The 20237-nt window shown below is 41.4% G+C and overlaps 1 protein-coding gene across 11 annotated transcripts; it reads right to left on the minus strand.

Annotated features, from left to right (window-relative positions):
• Positions 1-284: 284 nt before the first annotated feature.
• ZNF346 (zinc finger protein 346) lies at positions 285-20213 on the minus strand. Of its 11 annotated transcripts, XR_014507221.1 has the most exons (9): positions 20064-20213; positions 15176-15279; positions 14986-15081; positions 14220-14406; positions 13571-13807; positions 10312-10397; positions 4625-4718; positions 3829-3871; positions 3143-3238 (listed from the first exon to the last, which is right to left on the minus strand). XR_014507221.1 is itself a non-coding variant. In XM_083423765.1 (8 exons), exons 1-8 carry the CDS (start codon positions 20122-20124, stop codon positions 3164-3166), a joined length of 855 nt encoding a protein of 284 aa, XP_083279891.1. In that variant the 5' UTR covers positions 20125-20213; the 3' UTR covers positions 285-3163. The 11 variants fall into 11 exon arrangements, 8 of the variants coding, with proteins under 8 accessions (XP_083279891.1, XP_083279888.1, XP_083279893.1 ...); XR_014507219.1 differs by lacking the exon at positions 3829-3871 and having other exon boundaries at positions 285-3238; positions 14262-14406; XR_014507220.1 differs by lacking the exon at positions 3829-3871 and having other exon boundaries at positions 285-3238.
• Positions 20214-20237: the final 24 nt, after the last annotated feature.

Consider the following 20237-nt stretch of genomic DNA (forward strand, 5'->3'; position numbering starts at 1 on the left):
CAAGCTGTTCAAGCACACACAGTGCAATTAGCACACATCAAATTATGGTATTTAATTTGTTTCAAGTGCAGAATTTGGGTTTTCCTGGAATCATGTTAAGACCAGCCCTGTATGTTGATACCCAGCTCCTAGGGTAAAAACTTGACACAAACCGAAACAGAACATCTACTGTTAATATGAATAGAAAAACAAAACTTTAATCTCTAGAATAAGGCGGAGTGTACCTGGCTATTTTTTTATATATATATAAAAACCCAACCCAAATAAAAGGCAAGAGACAAATGGAAATTCATGAATTTATCATGACGCTTCCATATCAGGCTGAGCCAGCATAGTCATCATGTTAATGATGTAACAGAGTACGTACTCAGCTTTGGACTTGCCAAAAATATCTGTTCTTAGCAACTGTAACAGAATGCAATATACAACAGAAATCAAATTATAAGGTTAGATCTTCATGGAGGCAATCATCTTGCTCAAATCTCTACTCTAGGCTGCAAAAGTTCATTGGGCAGGTCAAAGACTAAAATCCAAGTACAGCACAAGACACTGGAGAACGCCAAAACAGAAAAGTCAAATGCAGGAAAAATATGAAGTTTAAAATAAAGGGTTAGGCACACATAGCTACTGTTTAAGTCAGAAGATACATTATTTGTCCCATCAATTATTTACAGAAAAGCTGCATAGCATGTGCATGTAGGCAGATAGAGCTTTTCACCACATGTTGTAAGAGCAGAGCCTTATGCACAAGGTTACTTCAATATCTCCCCCTTAGTCATGGTGTTTGATTGAGGCTAAATAAAGAAATAAAGCAATTTTAGGGACTTACAGGACTTACTGCTCACTCTGTTGGAAATGGGAGATGTATATCCAGGACACCTAGCCTCATCACTCCACCCCAGTACATAGTGGCTATATATATATATATATATATATATAATCATCTATGCTTGTCCTGTGTTCTACATGTAGAGAATATCTCATACACAAAAACCTGTCATTGGTGAAAGGAGAAAGATAAGGTTTTTATTGTAAGAAAGGCTGTTTACTTGGAATGCGGTAATGAATCGTCATTGCAGAGAAGCTAAGAGGGAATGCAAGAAAATGCACCGCTGGTGTGGTCTGATGTGAACCTTACCCTGACTAACAATACTGCTGAGAAAGCACAGGCGAAGACTCTCTTTAAGTGTTCTAGGGTGGTACAGACTGAGTACACAGACATATCCAAGAGGAGTTGCACGTTAAGTGTAAATACCAGTAGCAATATTCAGTCATTTCCATCGGAGCAATACTGCAGATGGAGGCACAGAGGCTATCAGAAAAGAGAGAAAGAGTGTGTCTCCAGTCTGTACCCTGCCCCACTCCTGTAGTGAGAATGGAAAGGAGAGCAAAATCACAATGAAAGCCACCAGATAAGGTAGAGGACAGGATAGTCCATCTCCCATACCTAGGTTCCAAAAATAACTGCCACCCAGAAGATGAGGTCAGGAATGTAATGAAGAATGAGAGGCCCTATGAGACACAGAATTGAAATGTCTACATAGAATACTGGTTTGCTGCTAATTATAAGGACTCATGGGCTAAACAAACTTATAAGCAGGGACGACTCCAAAGCTGTAGTCAGTCAAGACTCAAGAGTACAAGCTGTCCAATTTTAATGAATGTCCATTTTGATCAATAACACTGAAGCAATTAGGTAGGAAGGAAGAAGCACTAAGGAAAAAAGAACCACATCCTGTTTTGAACACGTGTAGAAAAGCAGTTTAACGATGGGCTAGGCAAGAGAGGAGTATCTCACATCTCTTGCCTTTATGCTTATGTGAGTGGTGGGTTTTTTTTACAAATAAGATTAGCATTTCAACTGATTGTTTTGGAAACAGGCCATCTGGCAGACTTGAAACAAACTCAGATGTTAGGAGATTTCAAGCTTACCATCTTATATCCATACAAGGGAAAAGGAAATGACCAAAACACAAACTAATTTTACCTCTGTCCAAACAAAGCATAGTCAGTTTGCCTCAAGCAGCATTCCCAGCTGCTACCTATGTTGTTTTCCAAGTCTCAGGAAGCAATCGGAAAGAATGTCTTGTCTCTAAGAAATGGTTTCACATGGATGGAAACTAGTTCTTGGACTTGCAAAGTTCACAAGTGGAAGGCCCACAATGCTATGCAAAGCACTATTTTTCAGCTTAGAATTGCCTCAAAGTCAGACCATAGCAGCTTGTTCTTTCAACCTTGCTAAACCTTTGTACAAATTAATTAAAAAGCTTTAAGGTTCTGAAAAAGGACATTTTTTCAAACCTTCCATCATACCAAAAAAACATTTCTGATGAACATTTAACACAACAGAAAGCTGTACATAGTGAGGCTCAAAAGCACAAGTTTCCACAAGTATGCCAGGAACCGAGGGAGAAGTGCAGTTTTTTTGGAGGCACTCCTTCTGCTTGTCTTTCTGAAGCAGATTATGCATACTACTAACAGAAACCGCTTTTTATTAAACAGATTACCAGATGTTCCAGAACCAACATCTGCAGAACTACAAAAAGGATGCAAATGGCATATTGGTGACCTAAGAAACTCTGCACACAAACCCAGTTAATTCAGAAAGGGGCACGACAAACACAGCGATGTAACACCCCATTTCTAGGCAAGGAGAAGATCACCAGTCTGTCCATTATGCCCATTCCACACCTCACATTTAACAAGCACCCCATAACCAAGAATTATGAACTTTCTTCCAAAAGTTGCTCTTCTCTGGCTGGTAGTGGGTGTAGAACTCCCGTCTGCTTCTTCCGGGCAGAGGGAAAGGATGGGCTCGAGACAGAACACTGGTAGGTGCCAAGTCTTACTTGTGCCAGACACAACTCCTACTCCTTCCCACCTCACCCGTCAGCCGTTACAGCAAGAGATTACACAATGAAAACTATTCTAAAGGTCTTTGCAAATGCCAACTAGTATATCTGTCCCTTCTAGATCCTTTAGCCAATAGTTAGTTCTGAATCAGCTAAACTTGTACACTGCAGGATAGGAGGGTTTCATTCAGCCAGAGGAACAATAAAACCGTAGTGGGTTGAGAAGCGATGTTCACTTTTGGGCCACCGGCAATCCAAAAAGAGCGCAGGAGCTTCCTCTCTAGAGGTCTTGGCTAAAATAGCTGTAGCCATCAGGGCCCGTTGTCTCCTCTCGTGTGTACAGCTGCTTCTGGTACCGTGCTGTAACAGGTATTCCTCCTGGTATACTGTGGATTGAGACAGAGATGGGACAGATTATTGAAACTGCTTCAAAAATTATCACTGCAAAGTTTACAGAAAATGAACATCTGCTTATTGTGGAATCTCAAGCTGGACCGATACTGTGCAAAATCCAGTTGTCTTGAAAAATCCCATTTCCATTCACCACAATAAAACACCCTGCAAGTGAGTGATGGGTGGGGATAGCAATCCGACAAGATCTACAGTTTTAGCATACAAAAATGGCCTCACCTGTAGATTTAACTTCATACCAACGGAAAAGAATTATAAATTTTTGGATGATTTCTGCTAAAAGTTAACAGGATTATATGCAACAAGGGAGTACTGTCCACTTTTGGCAGAATGCCTAACCTGCAGCACAGACAGAGCCACAGCCCTAAAACTTGTTTGTCACGTAAACTGCCATGCCAATGCCATGTTCAGCACATTTGGCAAACAGAGTTTCCCCAGCAAGTTGAGTGCATCCACGTGCTTGCACAGACTTAGAAAGACCAGTGCCACCACCAGGATATAGCATCACCCGAGTGCTTAACGTATGCCATACAGAAAAGGTCATAAGATTTCTTTGATGCCATACCCTGTGAGTCTTCATGTTTTGTGGCGATTCCATGGTGCTTTGACTGGTCCCACAAAAACAAAATTAATATAATAGAACAATCTGCAGATCTCTGTGTTAAAATGATACAATATTTTTCCTTGCCAACACCCCACCCCCACCCCCACGGTCCCAAAGACAGGCAACACACCATTTGACATGATCTATGTAAAATATTTTGCTTTATGGAGTTCTCCAAGAAAACCTGTATCCATTTGACAGCGACATATATTGGAAGTTTTTTTTCAAAATTTCTCTACATTCTTTATCAAAATTAAAAATGCTTAGGTGAAACAAACAAAAAAAACAAAACAGAACTTTGAGTAGTAGATGCTGGGTATGGTACCTAGGAACTTGATGCTAATGACCAGAATAACAAGAGAAGTCAAGAGGTCTGCTGACCCCTACATGTCTGAAGCACATCTATGGAAAGGCTACTAGGACAAGGCCCAAACCAAGTAAGAGGTTACAGTTGCCAAATTGGCTTCATCGATTTGGTTCTGACCAAGTGGAGGGGATCCACACCAGACAGCATCATTTGGAAAGCCTGCAATGTGTCATTTGACTCATAAACCTCTCTTTCCCCAAAATGCTCATTACCTTTGGTACATAAGTAGCAACATAGACTTTTTAAAAATTAGAGCTGTCTGCAGATGAATCTGAATTTATTTTTTTTGTAAAAATCCAGACGATAAGCCAGATGCGAGACAATGCTTCCTATTCAGTGGCAGATTATACAATGTAGCTACTACAGACAGAAGAATATTTAAACACTTACTGGTTCTTGTGTTTGAAGCCGCTGATGTGAGCTTGGTACTGCTCTATGGAGTTCAGTACTATGTTACAGCTTTCACATGGATATCCCTTCCCAGCTGAAAGACAGGGTTAAACAAGTGTGAGCACCAAATTCACTGAAGCAAACACCCCAATGTCAATTACCAATTGTGAAGTGTGGTTCACAGTGACTAAGCCAAAGATGATGCTAGGAGTTCTAAGCCAGGGGAGAGGAACAGGATCCAGCCAAATAGCTGGATCGTGAGTTCCCCCATGTGTCACTTGACAGGTGGAAAGGGCCACCCTATGGCAGGTCACCATGACAGCAGGTGACAAAAATTCAAAGGAAAAATTTGAGGGACTCATGATTTCCCCCACTAGCCTAGCTTGAACTCAAGCTGGGCTGCAAGGGAAGAGTCCTGCCAAAGCAGAGTTTGCAGAGATAGGCTCCACTCAGGAGCTGAGTGGAATCAGCCACAGCATGGTTTGCACTGGGCACCAAATATAAAAGGGTGGTCAAATACAAGCCCCGCTTATCAACCAGGAGTGCACATCTGTACCTACCCCACAACCGATGCCTTATATGATATCAAGTGTGGGACAGGTGGGCTTGATTTGGGGGAACCTTGCTGGGCCTAATTAGGCCCATATTAGGCTCATGGTTCCAGAGCTTCCCCACCACTGCTCTAAGCATTGCTATCCAGCTCCAAGCTGCCACTTTTAAGTTGCACAGTAAAATGATCTCTCAGGACACAGTGAGCTGAATCAACAACGTTTCCAAGAACATTCCTCTGACTCAGGGTCAATTACAGAAGATGTGGGAGATCCATGATTAGATCTCCAAATATATCTATTTTTGCTGACAACTACTGAAGGGAGTTTCAAAATCTGAGTAGAGCACTGGTGCTGGGTAATTCTCCCTCACACCATTTTTATTATCTAAATATTTCTGCCCCAGCTGCTGTTTGCCCCACTGGTATATACACAGGTATCTTTCACCCTGCATGGTAAACAGCAGCTGCTGCTGCTGCAATACATGGGGGTGTGTTAGATAAAGAAAATGACATGGAAGGTATTAGGCCTAACCCCCTGCTTTCCTAGGGCCACTGCTCCAATTAAATTTAGGGGGGGCATTTAAAATAAAAAGAACCAGAACAGGGTGTGGTGGGAGGGAAGGAGAGAGAGGAGGTTATTCCATTTGGCAAGCAATGCTTGAACTGACAAAACGACCGGCAGTGTGATGCTGAATTCCACTTCAAGTGTCTTGGGGCACCTTAAAGAATAACAAATTTAATACGGCACAAGCACTCTAGTTCTCAAAAGCTTGTGTACTAATAAATGTTACCCTTTAAGGTGTCACAATACATTTTGTTGGTTTTGCTGCAACAGTTTCAAGTACGTGCCCTTCTAGAAAAAGTAAAAACAGAAATACAGGAAGATGTGATCACCGATCTCCTGTTCTTCACAGGACTCCCACTGCAATTTTATTTTCTATATTTGTCCCTTTTGCTCTGATGCTTAAATTGTTCCAGAAGAAAAGTAGAATATTTTAAAGCAAAGAAACAGAATGAGACACAATGTGTTTCATAATGCAGTAGTATTCCATTTTGTGATTCATCTGCTTCAGGTCATCTATAGTTACTGGGGCTGCAATCCTAAACCAATTTGCATGGGACTAAGTCCCAAAGAACACACTGACACCCAATTCTGAGTAGATATGCATAGGATTGTACTGTTGAACCACCTTTTGTAAGTATGGTATATAATGTATTCAAGCTATGTTGGTGGATTTTCTTCAGTAAAGACACGTATGTCTGTTTTATCATCTAGGGGACTGGTATCAGTGAGAGGAGAATTTAAGAGACAAGGAATACACCAGTGTCTTCATGCTAATACTGCACAAGTATGGATGCCACATTGCAGGAAAGAATGAAGAATGGGTATATTACAATGGCAACTGTGCACTATGGAGAATTCCAAGGCTCAAAACATCTGCTTAGATGAGAAAAATGGTGTTAAGACTACATTCCAGAACGGTTCCTAACTGTGAAACTGGATCAGCCACTTGTAGAATCAATTTGGTTGGAAATGCAGATTATAACCATCTGATGCCTCAGAATTCTCACTTGGGAAGCATATTAAAGTGTTCTTGCCTGTAACTACCATCTCCTTTGCTGCAACAGCCCCAACGTTCTCTCTCAATGGGCTTTAATTATAGGAAATGCAGTTATGTAAGTAACTTGAACACTGTTGGAATATCTGTTCCCCAATGGTTAGGAAAAGCAACTTTTTACACAGCAGTAGTAGGAAATTTTGAGTTTGACCAGGCAAGGGTGGCCAATGTGGTGTCCTCCAGATGGTTCTTGGACTACAGCTCTCCTCAACCCTACCCATTGACCATGCTGGCTGAGGATGGAAGGCATTCACTGGCAAAAGCCTAATCCCCTGCTGTAAACCCACCTCCATAGTACAAGTCTACCATGCTACCCTGTGTGGAATATAGGAGCCAAAATGGGCATCCACATAAAAGGAGGTGCAGCACACACAGAGGCATAGTCGACAAGCGTGTGATGTGGCTACTTAATGCTGTATGACTATGAAACAGCAGACATCAGTCTTAGGCATCCTTCCACTTCCCCCAACTTATCTTAGCTGGAAATAGTTTTTAAGCAATTTCTGTGAACAATTTTCTCAGTTCTAATTTGCAAGTGTTGACAGTTTGGGAGTTCCAGATCTTAATAAAACTAACATTTTTGGGGCCTCTAACTTAACTCCCACCTGTTCCCATTTCAATGAATCAAATAAATCCAACCCGAGAAAATGAATTTTCTGTCTTTTCACTCAAGGATCATGAGAAATGTAAAATAAAGTTCTCTAGTCAGCTAGAAGGGGAGTCATAAACACAACAACACTAAAGGCTTAATCAAGGCGTATTTACCCAAACATTGTAAACAGCCTGATGAAAACTCTTCTCAAAAGGACTGAACATACTATGGTGAATTCATGACACTGCTTCTGTACACTGGCTCACCAATCACACTGCTAAAGACTCAAGAGGAGCATTCTCAGCAAGGAGGAACAAAATACATTAAAGGTTTCAACAAAAAACAACACACATAAAACTTGAAATATCTCCCACCATTCAAGGTTAGATGACCCTGGGAGAAAACGTGTTCCTATCCACTTTCTCTATACCATGCATAAATTATACACCTCTGTTATGCTCATGGGTCTCACACCACCGTTTTTTTCCAAGCTAAGAAACCTCAAATGTGATCCTTCCTAATAGGGGATTTTCTCCTCCACCAGCATCATTCAGGATGCCTCTTTTTGCACGTTTTCCAGATCTACAACATTTTTCCTGACGTGCAGTGACTACTACTGTACACCGTATTTCAAGTGTGATCACACCATAGACTTATATAAAGGCACTATGATACTTACATTTTTTACTTTTCAATTCCTTTCCTAATGATCCCCCATCACTGAATTATTCCCCCCCCCCCCCCAGCAGCCAAACATCAAGAACAAAGGATTCATTCTGTATGTACTGGAAGACAAGGTGAACTATTAGCCTATGAAAAAAATCTACTGATTTCTAAATGAACAAAAAACGGGCATGGGTACAACAATACTGCTGCAGAACTGTGAAACTTCACTGTCTTTTGATGGAGGAAGATTTGGGGTTTTAGTTGAATTTACTGAAATGACACGCGATTCTTATTCCTGCTACGTTGTGCCACAGAAGTGAAGGTAATTAGATGATGATGATTGGTTTTATTTTGAAATGCCAAACTCCATTGAGGAGTGGGAAGTCAAAGTACTATGCCTTTCTGCATACCTTAAATTAAAAAGCCATTCACACTATTTGTCTGTGGTTACTATACGGCAATTCTCATCAACAGCCTTCTAGGCCTCCTGAAACCTACACAAATGGGTTGGGGGACACTCTGAATGCAGTGGGGGAAAGGGGTACAGTCTCTACCCACCCTTTCCTCCTTCAGCTCACCACACCACAGCCTACTGCACTCAGGAGTGCCTACCAACCACTGACAGTGGCTTTTCAGGGGGCTTAAAAGGCTGTCAGAGAGGGAAAGGGCAAGATGATCTACACCATTCCTTCCATCTACACCATTCTGCTGTCAGTTCCCTGTAACCAAGCAACTGATACCAAGGTCTGCTTCATTACCACTGAATAGTATTTTCACAGCCTTTATATACAGGATATCTGTTTGCAAGAGGGCAGCAGATTTCCCACTTGCACAACAGGACTTCCTCTTTCTTTTTTTCTTCTTCCTGCATTCTCCCCCAAAACTGCTCCAAAGGGTTGGGGGACCCCTCCAGAGCAGCTCTGAATGGTGCATGGGGCTTCTGAGGAAGGAAATAAGGGGGAAGCCTGTTTGTATCATCTTGCACTGTAGTCATATTTGTATAACATATATAGTCATGTAGTCCAGCACTGGCTGGTTTGCTGGCTACAGCTCCTTTCAGACAGAGCTGAGTTGGCTACTGTACTTCATGCTTCCTAAATTCAAGATGGGATTATTGCAAAGCACTCTACGTGGGGCTGCCCTTGAAGATGACTTGGAGACTTCAAGTGGGGATGGCGGCCTGGGAGAAGACATTCTCTGTGGTGGCCCATATGTTGTGGAGCTCCTGCCGCACAGAGGGTACCATCATTATTCAGCTTTCAGCAAATGCTGAAGACACACCTCTTTACCCTGGCTTTTGAAAATTTAGATGTATATTTTTAGGACCCACGTTGTTTTAAACTCTTTTAAATATTGTGGTTAAATGTTGTAACCTGCACTGGTATGCTAGGGTGATGGGTTGGTAATTCATATCATTCATATCCTCTGCTATTTTTTCTTCTTCAGTAAGGACATTTTCTGTACTTTACCAATATTCTTTAAACTTGGCACCAACTGTATACATCTAATACAGCCACATCATACAAATGTTTGTTTCTTCTTGAATTCAGCATTTTTTTTATTTGTATGTTTCACATTTCTGCCAAGCAAGAGGCCCCTACGTCAGCTAACAAGAGAAAATTGCAATGTAAGATATAATCACAAACAAGTTTCCCTAACATTATCAATAGTGCCAGCAGTAGTAAGAAGAACTACAGCCCAGAGCACTTTCCTCAAGGGACTTTCCCAGGGAAGATCAGTCTTGGGACCTTTGGAAGGGGAGGGCATACCATTTATGCCTCCTTGGAAAGGGGTTCTAAGGAAGGAGCTCCACTGAAAAAATCCCTGCCTATAGTAGCCATCCATCTGAAGGTGGAGGCATCTAGAACAGGACCTCTAATGAGCTCAGCTTGAGAAGTTTTGAGGTGGTCTTTAAGACAGCTTGATCTAAGTTCTTTTAAAACCCTGAAGGTCAAAACCAGGACTCTTAATTCGGGTAGAATCCAGTGGATTTATTTATTCATCATTACTGTTCAACTCTTCCTAGTGCTTCTGCTTGTTTCCAAACAATTTTGAATTGGAGATCACATATCATTTGCTTTTTATAACATATTTATATATTTTCTCCACTGTCCCTAGGAATTCTCTTTTCTCTTTCACCACTTCTGGCATGCCCTATAACATTGCTGCTATTGTATTATCATTTTAGCTATTTGTTGAAAATAGTATAACCTGTATCAATGTTCTTGTATATCTATTCCCCCCCCCCTTTGATTCTTACCAAGAATATTTTTGTGCTCTCCTTCCATAGATAAGTTCCCTGGTCCTTGGTAAGATTTTGGTTCTGGGTTTCCCCCTGGGTTTGATCTATATTAAATAAAGGTTATTATTACTTTTCTATTTTAAAAAAAATTAGATCTGCAACTTACCCTCTATGCATACATTGTTTGCATATTATTTGTTCTATATACTGTGCTGACCATGTTTCCCTCTCTCTCTTAAATATGCATTGCTTTATTTCCCCCCTTCTTCAGGATGTGTTTGAGGATCTTGTTAGTTTGCCTGGATTTTGTAACAGGACATGGGGGATAGTGAACTTTGTGTCTTCTTCTCCCTCCCACAGTCCCCTGTACTCCCCAATCTCCTCCAGAGGGTCCCCCTCCCTCTGGAAGAGATTCCTGGGATGTGCAGCGGCTGGAGAGGTAGAAGAAGTCCCATTTGCACAATTGGATATCTGTTCTGACGCAGCCGGATGTCACCCATTTTTTTTCTTTTCTTAACAAATTTTTTTAAAAAAACACCCTCAAAAAGTATCTGAGGATAGCGCACAATAAAAATATCAGCACAAATGTAGAATTACCAAACCTCTCCACTGTTCCAAATACCTCAATAAAGTTATATTATTATAAGTTATATATTATATTTTAAGACAAAAGTTCTTATCTGAGAACACTGCCCCCAAATTGCAGGCATCAAGGAGCTAAAGGGGGGCAGGACTGGTGGGGGGGGGGGATGTGATGAGCAAAGTTCAAGCTAGGTGGCAAAACTCAGCAATGCTCCTCTTGGTAATGCCAGCTACCTTTCAAAATCCCCAGAGCTGCTAGAATGAAAAAATTGCGATGATGAAACATCTTTCTGACAGGGGCATCGAAGGACTTGTCATCATTGACTTTTGCCCTCTATCTTCTGAAACATTAACCCACCCACCCTTCTTCTTTATTCTGTGGTGATCGCTCGTGGCACAGTAATATTGCCTTCTATGAACATGGTCTTAACAGTGAGTCCGTATGGTAGCCTGCATATGGAGAGGCTATTTTAGTTCAGCCTTTTAGTTTTGACTCACATTAAATTTATACAATCTGCTTGTGTTCATTTAGATACCAAATTCTCTTTCTGCGTTTCAGTTCTCTCTCCCTGCTTCTACCCTTTGCTGAACTGCTCCTCTCTGCACCTGCTATCTGCCAGGCATGTGAAAGCACATTGGCACATTAAACACCCTGCTCCTAATCATTATATTCCTATTCAGTCCTACTCTGTGCAAAGTTGTGCATGCCAGTCTATTGTGTGGCATGGAACTTATTCACATCCAACTCTGTACAGAATCACACTACACATTATTAAAGTTGAAAGGCAGAGGCTGTTTTTAATTGAGAATTACTTTTTACTTGAGAATTACTTTCCCAATTAAATGCACTTAAAAATAAATAAGGTTTCTGGCATATATATTCAGTATTCATCTTTAGGTGCTTATTCTGCAATCTTTAAGAGTGAACAATTTTTGTATATGTTCAAAACACACAGTTGAGAGCTCCACTTATTATGCCACTTTGTGTTAATGAACCTTAATACCATCACAATGTCTTTTTTTCAACAAAAGCTAATGCATAGCTAAGTCACTACTTTGAAAGAAATTTCCTGGATGCTTTGCACTGCGTATCATTGCTTGATACAAGCTGTAATAAAGGTTCCATTTCCTAATCCAGAGAGATACTGCACAAACCTTAACGGGTTCTCATTGTTTTCTACAGATGTATATTTTGAATATACATCTTCTAACTGCCGTAAATGCAACCTCAAACCTGCAAAGCATCTATCATACCTTCATTTACTAGCTCTTCCCACATTCCCTCTTAATGCAGACTCCATACATGGTACCAAGACCAATTGTTTTCTCTCTGTCTCTACCACTTTAGGGCTAACCTCTTTGAGTGCCTCAGTGGTTAGCCCTAAAGTGATCAGACCTAAGCTAGCATCTTGTTAATCAAGTAAGGAGTTAAACCTGGCCTGCATCTAACATCTTACATGCTGATGAGGTATTCAACACAGGTGAGCATGTTGGAAATGATGGGTGTAATAGCACTGTTTACTGCCATGGTTGATGTCTTCTATATTCTTTGTACTGAATACAATCATGTTGTCAACTACTATGTCATGTTGGGAGCTGGATTTTTATCCAAAGCCAAGGAGAAATGTTCTCTGCTGGATATGCAGTACTGTACGTCTTCAGTATTTTGTATGACCTATTGATTACAGTATAACTATCACAGAGCCACAGTGAAGCTTTGTCTCTTTCTCCCACCTACCCCCCATTGCTCATGTAATTCAGAAAGTTTCCTTTTCAAAGTGTGTAGACCAGGCATAGGCAAACTCTGCCCTCCAGATGTTTTGGGACTACAACTCCCATCATCCCTGACCACTGGGCCTGTTAGCAAAGGATGATGGGAGTTGTAGTCCCAAAACATCTGGAGGCCAGTTTGCCTATGCCTGGTGTTGACAGACTACTAAAAAAGAGAGAGAGAGAGAGAGAGCGCGCGTGCGTGTCAATCCAACACCTCCAACTACCTGGCAATTCTGCTTGAATGCTTCAATATAACCTGGACAACTTCTCGTACTTTCTCAGAAGCCCTTATTTCTTCATTCACGTGCTTTTTCAACTGGCACTGTCACCACCCACAGGCATAAACCGTTGCTTTTCTTTTCAACTTTTGCCCCCCAAAGTCGGTCCATTTCCAAGTCATCTTGCTTCTCCCTTTCCAACATTACAAAAATATGGGCCCTTCTCTTTGCCCCTTCAGCAAAAACTCTTCCCCATAACTTGGGTCATGCCTTGCTGCGACTCCTACATTCTTGTCTAGTCTTCCACTGTCTCACCTTCACTCACATTCATCCAGCACTCTGCATTTTCCTCTCACCCTTCCAAGTTTCAACCACCTCCCTCCTTTCAAGTACACATGTGTGGCTGGAGGGTCTTCCTCGTGTTCAGGATTTTGTGGGGAGCTGGGAGCCTTTCCCACCCCAAACCAAGATTTTCCTGACTACTTCTGCCTGTCCCCACCTGAAGTGGTCAATTCAAACCCATTCCCTCTACAACTGGTATACCTGTAGTGAATTATAGTGAATTATTGGTATACCTGTAGTGAATTATCTGAGAGCTTGTTTTCCATGCAGGGCATTTCCAACAGAAGGCAAGTTGTGGCTTTGCAAACCTTTACAACTCTTCAAGTGCTTTATTCTGGAAAGTCTTGCTGTTAAAAACTCACCTGTTGAAGCTGCAGGTTCATCGGGGCTTCTCCCATAGTGTGCCATTAGCTTAAGTTTGGTCTCCTGCTTTTTGTGTTTCTTGCCCACGTAGTGTTGTTTTGCCATCAGGGGATTGTTGAATGTGGCATGACAGAGACTGCAGAATTTGTCTGGGTCAGAAGTGTTTTGGTTCTCTTCATTAGAGGGCACAGTAGTGGGAGGCGGATTAGCTGGTTGTTTCTGAGCAGGTACAGCTCCTGTAAAATCAACCCCCCAAAACATATGAAGAAAATCCAATCAGAAAAGTCTACGGCACAATTTCATGTAATCAGAACAAGCACAATAATCTCAATTGTGCCAAAACATCCCACTTAGAATAATTATTTTCTACATAAGATTTGGATGAGCTTACTGTGGGCATATACATAAATATTAGCTACCAAAACAGTGATCAAAGATAACAAAGAAAGATTTTGGTGTAAGGTTTGTTATGCCTATCTATCTTTGACCACCAGGGTCATCAAGAAAATTAATCACACCAGAATGCAAAATTTCAATTGAAAAACATGTTTTCTTGAACTCCCTCAGTGTCTGCCTCATTATCATATATGTGAAGCAGGGTTCACTCTTCCGTGTTTGTACAATAGATACCCAGGAGCCTATTCTGACCTGGACTTTTCAGCACAGCACCAGGAGACAATTCCTCTGTACCTTCTGCTTTAGGAGGTTGCTGCTTCAGCTTCAGATTCTTGGCATGGGTCTTGCCTAGGTAATGGGAGTTAGCCACAACAGGCGATGAAAAGGTCATATTACAGATGGGGCAGCATTTGTTCCTGTCTTCTTCACTGCTGCCCTCCTGTTTGTAAGAAGGAATGAAAAAAATTACTGGGGCTGCAGAATGAAAGTTCACCAGCAAAGTGTTCCAAGTTCAGTAACTGGAATTTCTATTGTTCAGCTTCACCCTATCCTTTACTGAACACACTGAAAGAAGCTAGAGAATACTATTAAAGCTGTTCAAGACATGTTATGTAGCAAGATACAATTGCCATTCAGTTAGTAGTTTCTGTTACTACAAACAGAATTCTCAATAGTGTGCCAAGGCTGAATTCTACTTTTCAAATAAATTTAGTATGAAAAGGGCTTATTAAAAGTAGAGCGTATAACCATTTTATTCCCAATGGTTTCTGAATGAGTTATCTCCTTGCACTCAGCTTCTTCATTTTTCAGTGTACAGGCACATACAGTTAGGTGGGCAAAGTTTAAATGTGCATTTGCCCAAGCAGAATAATGCATAGATTGTTCTTGCAAACAGTGTCTGATCTTCAAAATCCTCACTGGCGCATTATTCCACAATGCAAGAAACGCTATTTGCCAAACTTTCTAGTGCATTAAATTCTCTTACTTGTCCTTGGATTTCTGGCCTGACTGGCATTACCTGGTTTGTATCCAGCTTTATTTTCTTGCTTGAGCAGACCTCCTCTTCACCATGGATAGCCATGTATCGACGAACTTTGTTGGCATGTTTCTTACTCTGAAGGAAACAGCATAGAAGAGCAAGATAACCATCTCAGGAATCTCACACACTCAGGGCAAATTTCAGTAACTGCCTGTAGATTTAAGCGTACCTGATAATGAGCGAGCTTCTGAGACTCGGAGATGAGCACTGCGCTACACACTTTACAATGGGCATCCGTGAAGATGTGGCTGTTCTCTTTGATCATACGATCCACTGCAAAAAGGAAGCACATCAATATTAAAAACAAAACAATACAGGAAACTTTGCCAAGGGCCCAGCTATCACCTCTTAGGGGTTGTGCCAGCATCACACAAGTGTTCGCACCAACTTTAAACACTGGTTAAATAAAGCTCTTGTGGCAGATAATGACAATTCTAATTCCCCAATCCGGGAGACATAATTTAAAACATGTAAATACATTAAGGCAGTTTTTCCCCTTATCCCACATTCAAAGAAGGGTGAAAATGCATATGAAGTGGGAGTCATCTAGTAATAACAGAGCAAAGAATGAGATGTCTACTGTTTCTTTGATATGCTGCATAGTATACTTTCCATCAGGGATGAAGTATAGGATTGAGCGATTTCCACACTGCTACATAAAGGACAGGCTAACAATAAGGAATCATGCAAAGGCAGAAGTAACTCTACTGTTAAGTGACACGCCAGGAGTCCGCTGCAGAATAAAACCATTTCCAACAACTGCAATTAATGATTTACCATGTAAATAATGTCGTTTAAGTCAGCACAGAGCACTACACAGAAAGGCTCGATATTTCTTCCTACCATTGATCCATGCCCAATTTTAAGTACAATGCCAATGCTTTCATTAGTCTTCAGCTAAACAGTCAATTGGCTAATGGGTCTTTCAGTTAGAGACACACAGAATGTCTGGAATTGTTTTCCATTTCCAAAGTTGCAATGCTTAGTGCCTCAACAGTGTCAAGATGATAAGTATCACTTTGTGGTCAGCAGCTTGGTCAGTGTGGTGTGCATGTATGCAGGTGTCTTAGGCAATGATCTTACAAGCAAGAAGTTGCTATTTACACACTGATTAAGAGGCAGACTGGAAATATACAAATGTGAGGGTAGAAAATCTTCACAGCTGTGATTGATTTGTAATTGTCTTCAAAACACATCCCTTACATTCACTTTACAAACTCCTCAAAATCATTATATTGACATGACAAAGTGCATTTCAAATACTGCCATTAGGCACATCAGGGGAAGATCTATTTTTGTTTTAATGACCCAGTACAGCTTAGTATCATCAGCAAACCTGGCCACCCCATTGCTCACTCTTAACTCTAGATTGTTTATTAACAAGTTAAAAAGCACAAGTCCCAATACTGAACCTTGTAGGACTCCACTTTCTACATCTCTCCATTTGGAGAGCTGTCCATTTATTCCAACTCGTTGCTTCCTGCAACATAACCATTTCCTGATCCACTAGAGGAGCTATCCTCTTATTCCTTGACTTATGCAGGACTCTTTGATGGATTCGAAAATCCAAGTATACTATGTTAACTGGATCATCTCTATCCATATGCTTGCTGACACTCTCAAATAACTCTAATAGGTTTGGGAGACAGGCCTTGCCCTTGCAGAAGCCATGCTGGCTCTGCTTCAGTAAGGCTTGCTCTTCTATACACTTGGTTATTTTAGCAAGTTTCCCCAGTACAGACATTAAGCTAACTGCTCTGTAATTTCCCAGATTCTCCCCTCACGGGTTCCTTTTGCAAAATTGTTGTTACATTGGCTACTTTCCAGTCCTTTGGTGTGAAGGACAAGCTGCATATTTTTGTTAGAAAATCAGCAACTTCACATATGAGTTCTTTGAGAACTCTCAGGTGGCTGCCATCTGGAGCTGGCAATTCATCAGTTCTTATTTTGGCTATTAGGCCTCTCATCACCACTATCTGCCTCATCTATACATCCCAGATAAAAACTCTCAATCATATATCCTCAATGATTTCCAGCCCATTCTGCATAATCATAGAGGCTGCAGCAGAGGGAGAGAAGGGAAGCATAACTATTTTACCAACTCCGCTAAGAGACCAGCTCCTTTCGTGTCTTTTAAATTGTAAGTCTGAAGGCAAAGACATTTTTTTTAAAAATACTAATTTAGAAGTTACTTTGGGACTCTGTTTGGCTGAAGTATGTGGTGAAAATGCTTTATATTACTTTAAAAAAAAAGGAAAGGGAAAATTTGGTATCAAATAGGCTATCCTTAGGAAGGTTAGTGACAGAAGACTTGTGGCACCTTTGCTCAATCCACAAGTGCATTTAATCTCATTATCATTATTTGCATAGCACATACAGAACTTGAATAAGTTTATTCCACTACCACCCCATCTCACACAGAAGTATACAACTCTTACGTCTTGAGGAACCAAGTAAAAAAAATTACTACTAAATTAAGGTCATCTCCTAAAGTAACACTCAGTCTAAACTCACATAATTTATATAATCTAGGTTAATATCATTCCAACAAGCAGTTAGTGATGCTTTTATCTTGAATTTACGCTGTAAGAAATACCTTACTTGCAGAGGCAGTCAAAAGTTAGAGTTGATTTAATAAAACAGACAACTTGTAATAGTTGACTTTCAGCACAGTATCTAGCATTACTTATATATCAAATATTACTCTCGAAATAAAAATAAAAAAATTGTCCAGTAGCACCTTAGAGACCAACTAAGTTTGTTCTGGGTATAAGCTTTCATGTGCATGGACACTTCTTCAGATACACTGAAACAGAAGTCACCAGACCCTTATATATAGTGGGAGGGTGGGGTGGGGTTTTTCTCAGAAGGGTAGCAGGAGATGGGTGATTGACTCAATGGTATGGTAAACCTGTTGACCACTAGTTACAGGTAGGTAGCCGTGTTGGTCTGCCAACTTAGAGACCAACTAAGTTTGTTATTGGCATGAGCTTTCATGTGCACGCACACTTCTTCAGATACACTGAAACAGAAGCTGATAACTGTTAACGACTGCAATTAGTCCTACAGGAAAAAGCAAGGGATAGTATGCAGATGACCAAAAATAGCTTTAGCATGTGTGATGAGACAAGAATCCAATATCTCTATTCAGACCAGGTCTCTCTATAGTTTTCAGTTTAGTAATAAGTTGTAATTGGGTTTAGTAATGATTAAATATGACAATTGCTAACAGCACAAAGTATTTTTTGCAGCCTAGTGACATACGGTGGCTTAACAAGAAACATCAAACTTTAAACAGAACTCTACTCACTACACATTTCTACCCAAAGGTCCACAACTGGACATGGTAACAACAGAACAAAGTTAAGGGCGGGGGGAGCTTTGAGCACATTATAAACAGTAGTTTTCCTGTAGCAGCTGGGCAGAGACTCCTGTTTCACCTTTTCTACAGTAAACAAAATGCTTCTAAAATTTTTAGCAATTGTGAATGAGAGTAAGACTGCTGTCCTAAGACCACCATAATGCATTAAATATATATTTGTACAGTTATTTAAAGAGAAGCTAACCGGGGGCAGGGGGAATGCTCCAGTAAGACTTGCATTTAAGGAAATGGGTCTATAAAAATACAAAACCAGCATCGAAAGCAGGGATAGGGAACCTGTGGCCCTCCTGATGTTGTTGGATTCCAGCTCCCATCACACCTGACCATTGGCCAAGTTGACTAGGGCTGATGGGAGTTGGAAGTACAACAACATTTGGAAGGCCACAGATTTTTGAGTCCTGTCCAAGGCAGTACAGTATAACGTAACAGAAGAAGGTTTGCAAGCTGAATATTTGCACTGTCCATAATCTGTCAAACCTACTCATCACTGAATGACAAAGATTCAGAAAGCACAGGGTTAGGATTTCAGTGATTAAGGGATGAGGAAACACATCCAACCCACATGTTTATCACGCCCATTCCATATCCCCCCCAATTCTCATGCCTTCCTGTTATTTCATCAACATTTTCAATTTATTGCAAATTTTCTAACTTTACTGACCACAGAACTCGTATTACACAGGTTGCAGACCAGCACACAGTAATGCTGCAGTAAATCAAGAGTTCTCTGCACTAGTCTCAGTACTCACTCATCCTAGGTTCATCCACCCTCACCCACATCCCAAAAAGAACACTTTGCTGCTGTTCATAAATTTTATTGTTCTGAACAGGAACTGCATGCACATCAATAACTGAAATGTATGGCACAGAACTTGGACACTGTAAAGTTTGTTGTTTCTTTAAGACACCACTCTGGAAGTTTAAGGAAGAAAGGAGAGTATGTATTTTCAACCCATTAGAAGGATAGAAATCTAATCCCATTCGTAAAAAAACAAGCCAAGGGGATTTAGGAAATCACACAGCCACACATTCTCAAACCATACATATTAGGGGGAGAGCTGCATATGTACCATAATCTGTGAATCATACACTGTTCCATAAAGCAGATATGAAAGTTCATTTCTCTCATCACACAGAAGAGCAAGGAACAAATGGCATGTGAGGGGACAGAGAATCCAGATCTAAAGCCACTCTAACGAGGATTTCACTAACAGGGGGAGGACGACACATTCTTCTACGCCCGCTCAATAAGCACGAAGATCATACACTGAAGCCTTGAGGCAGCTGAAGTGATGGCTAGACCTGAATATGTAAGATGCAAGCTTTTGTGGGACCTAGCCTAAAAAATCTTACATTTTGTGAGTGTGTGTATAGTAAAAACCAGGATCGATGGGAACCGGAAGCTTCAGGCTGCGAAGCGAGCAGCGGAGGACTTCTTGGAGGTGGCGGAAAGAACGCAGAGTTAAGGGGCGCTCGCTCCGCCTCCGTGGGTCAAAAGAATCGGTAGCCACTGGCAGCCACACGCGGGTCGAAGTGGGGAGAAGAGAGGCCAACAGGCCCCACCCACCACGCTCCTGATGCAGCGCAGTAAAGCACAGCCGGGCGGGGCAGAGTAAGGAGGAGGCAAACCCCCGCCTCCCTCAGAAGGAAGATGACAGAAGCGCCCCCGCCTCACCTGCCTCCTTCCCCACCGGTAAGGCTGAAGCGTCCCCGTTGCTATCCGCTTCGTCCGCCATCTTATCCCCGTGTCGCCGCCCCCGAGGTACCCGCCTTCCCCCGGACTTCTCGTGGATCCCGCGAGATGCTTCTCTCTCCAAGACACGTATCGCGAGACCTCTCCCCCTCTCCC

Source organism: Podarcis tiliguerta (assembly GCF_965153285.1).
Source record: "Podarcis tiliguerta genome assembly, chromosome: 2".
Lineage (NCBI taxonomy): Eukaryota > Metazoa > Chordata > Lepidosauria > Squamata > Lacertidae > Podarcis > Podarcis tiliguerta.

What these genes read in the sequence shown, in the direction of transcription:
- ZNF346 (XM_083423762.1), bottom strand. Translation starts at nt 20,124, where the DNA reads ATGGCGGACGAAGCGGATAGCAACGGGGACGCTTCAGCCTTACCGGTG. An exon ending in ACCGGTGGGGAAGGAGGCAG is followed by an intron (nt 15,280 to 20,063) that starts GTGAGGCGGGGG and finishes TCCTTTTTGCAG; the next exon opens with TGGATCGTATGATCAAAGAG. An exon ending in TAAAGCTGGATACAAACCAG is followed by an intron (nt 14,407 to 14,985) that starts GTAATGCCAGTC and finishes TCTTACAAACAG; the next exon opens with GAGGGCAGCAGTGAAGAAGA.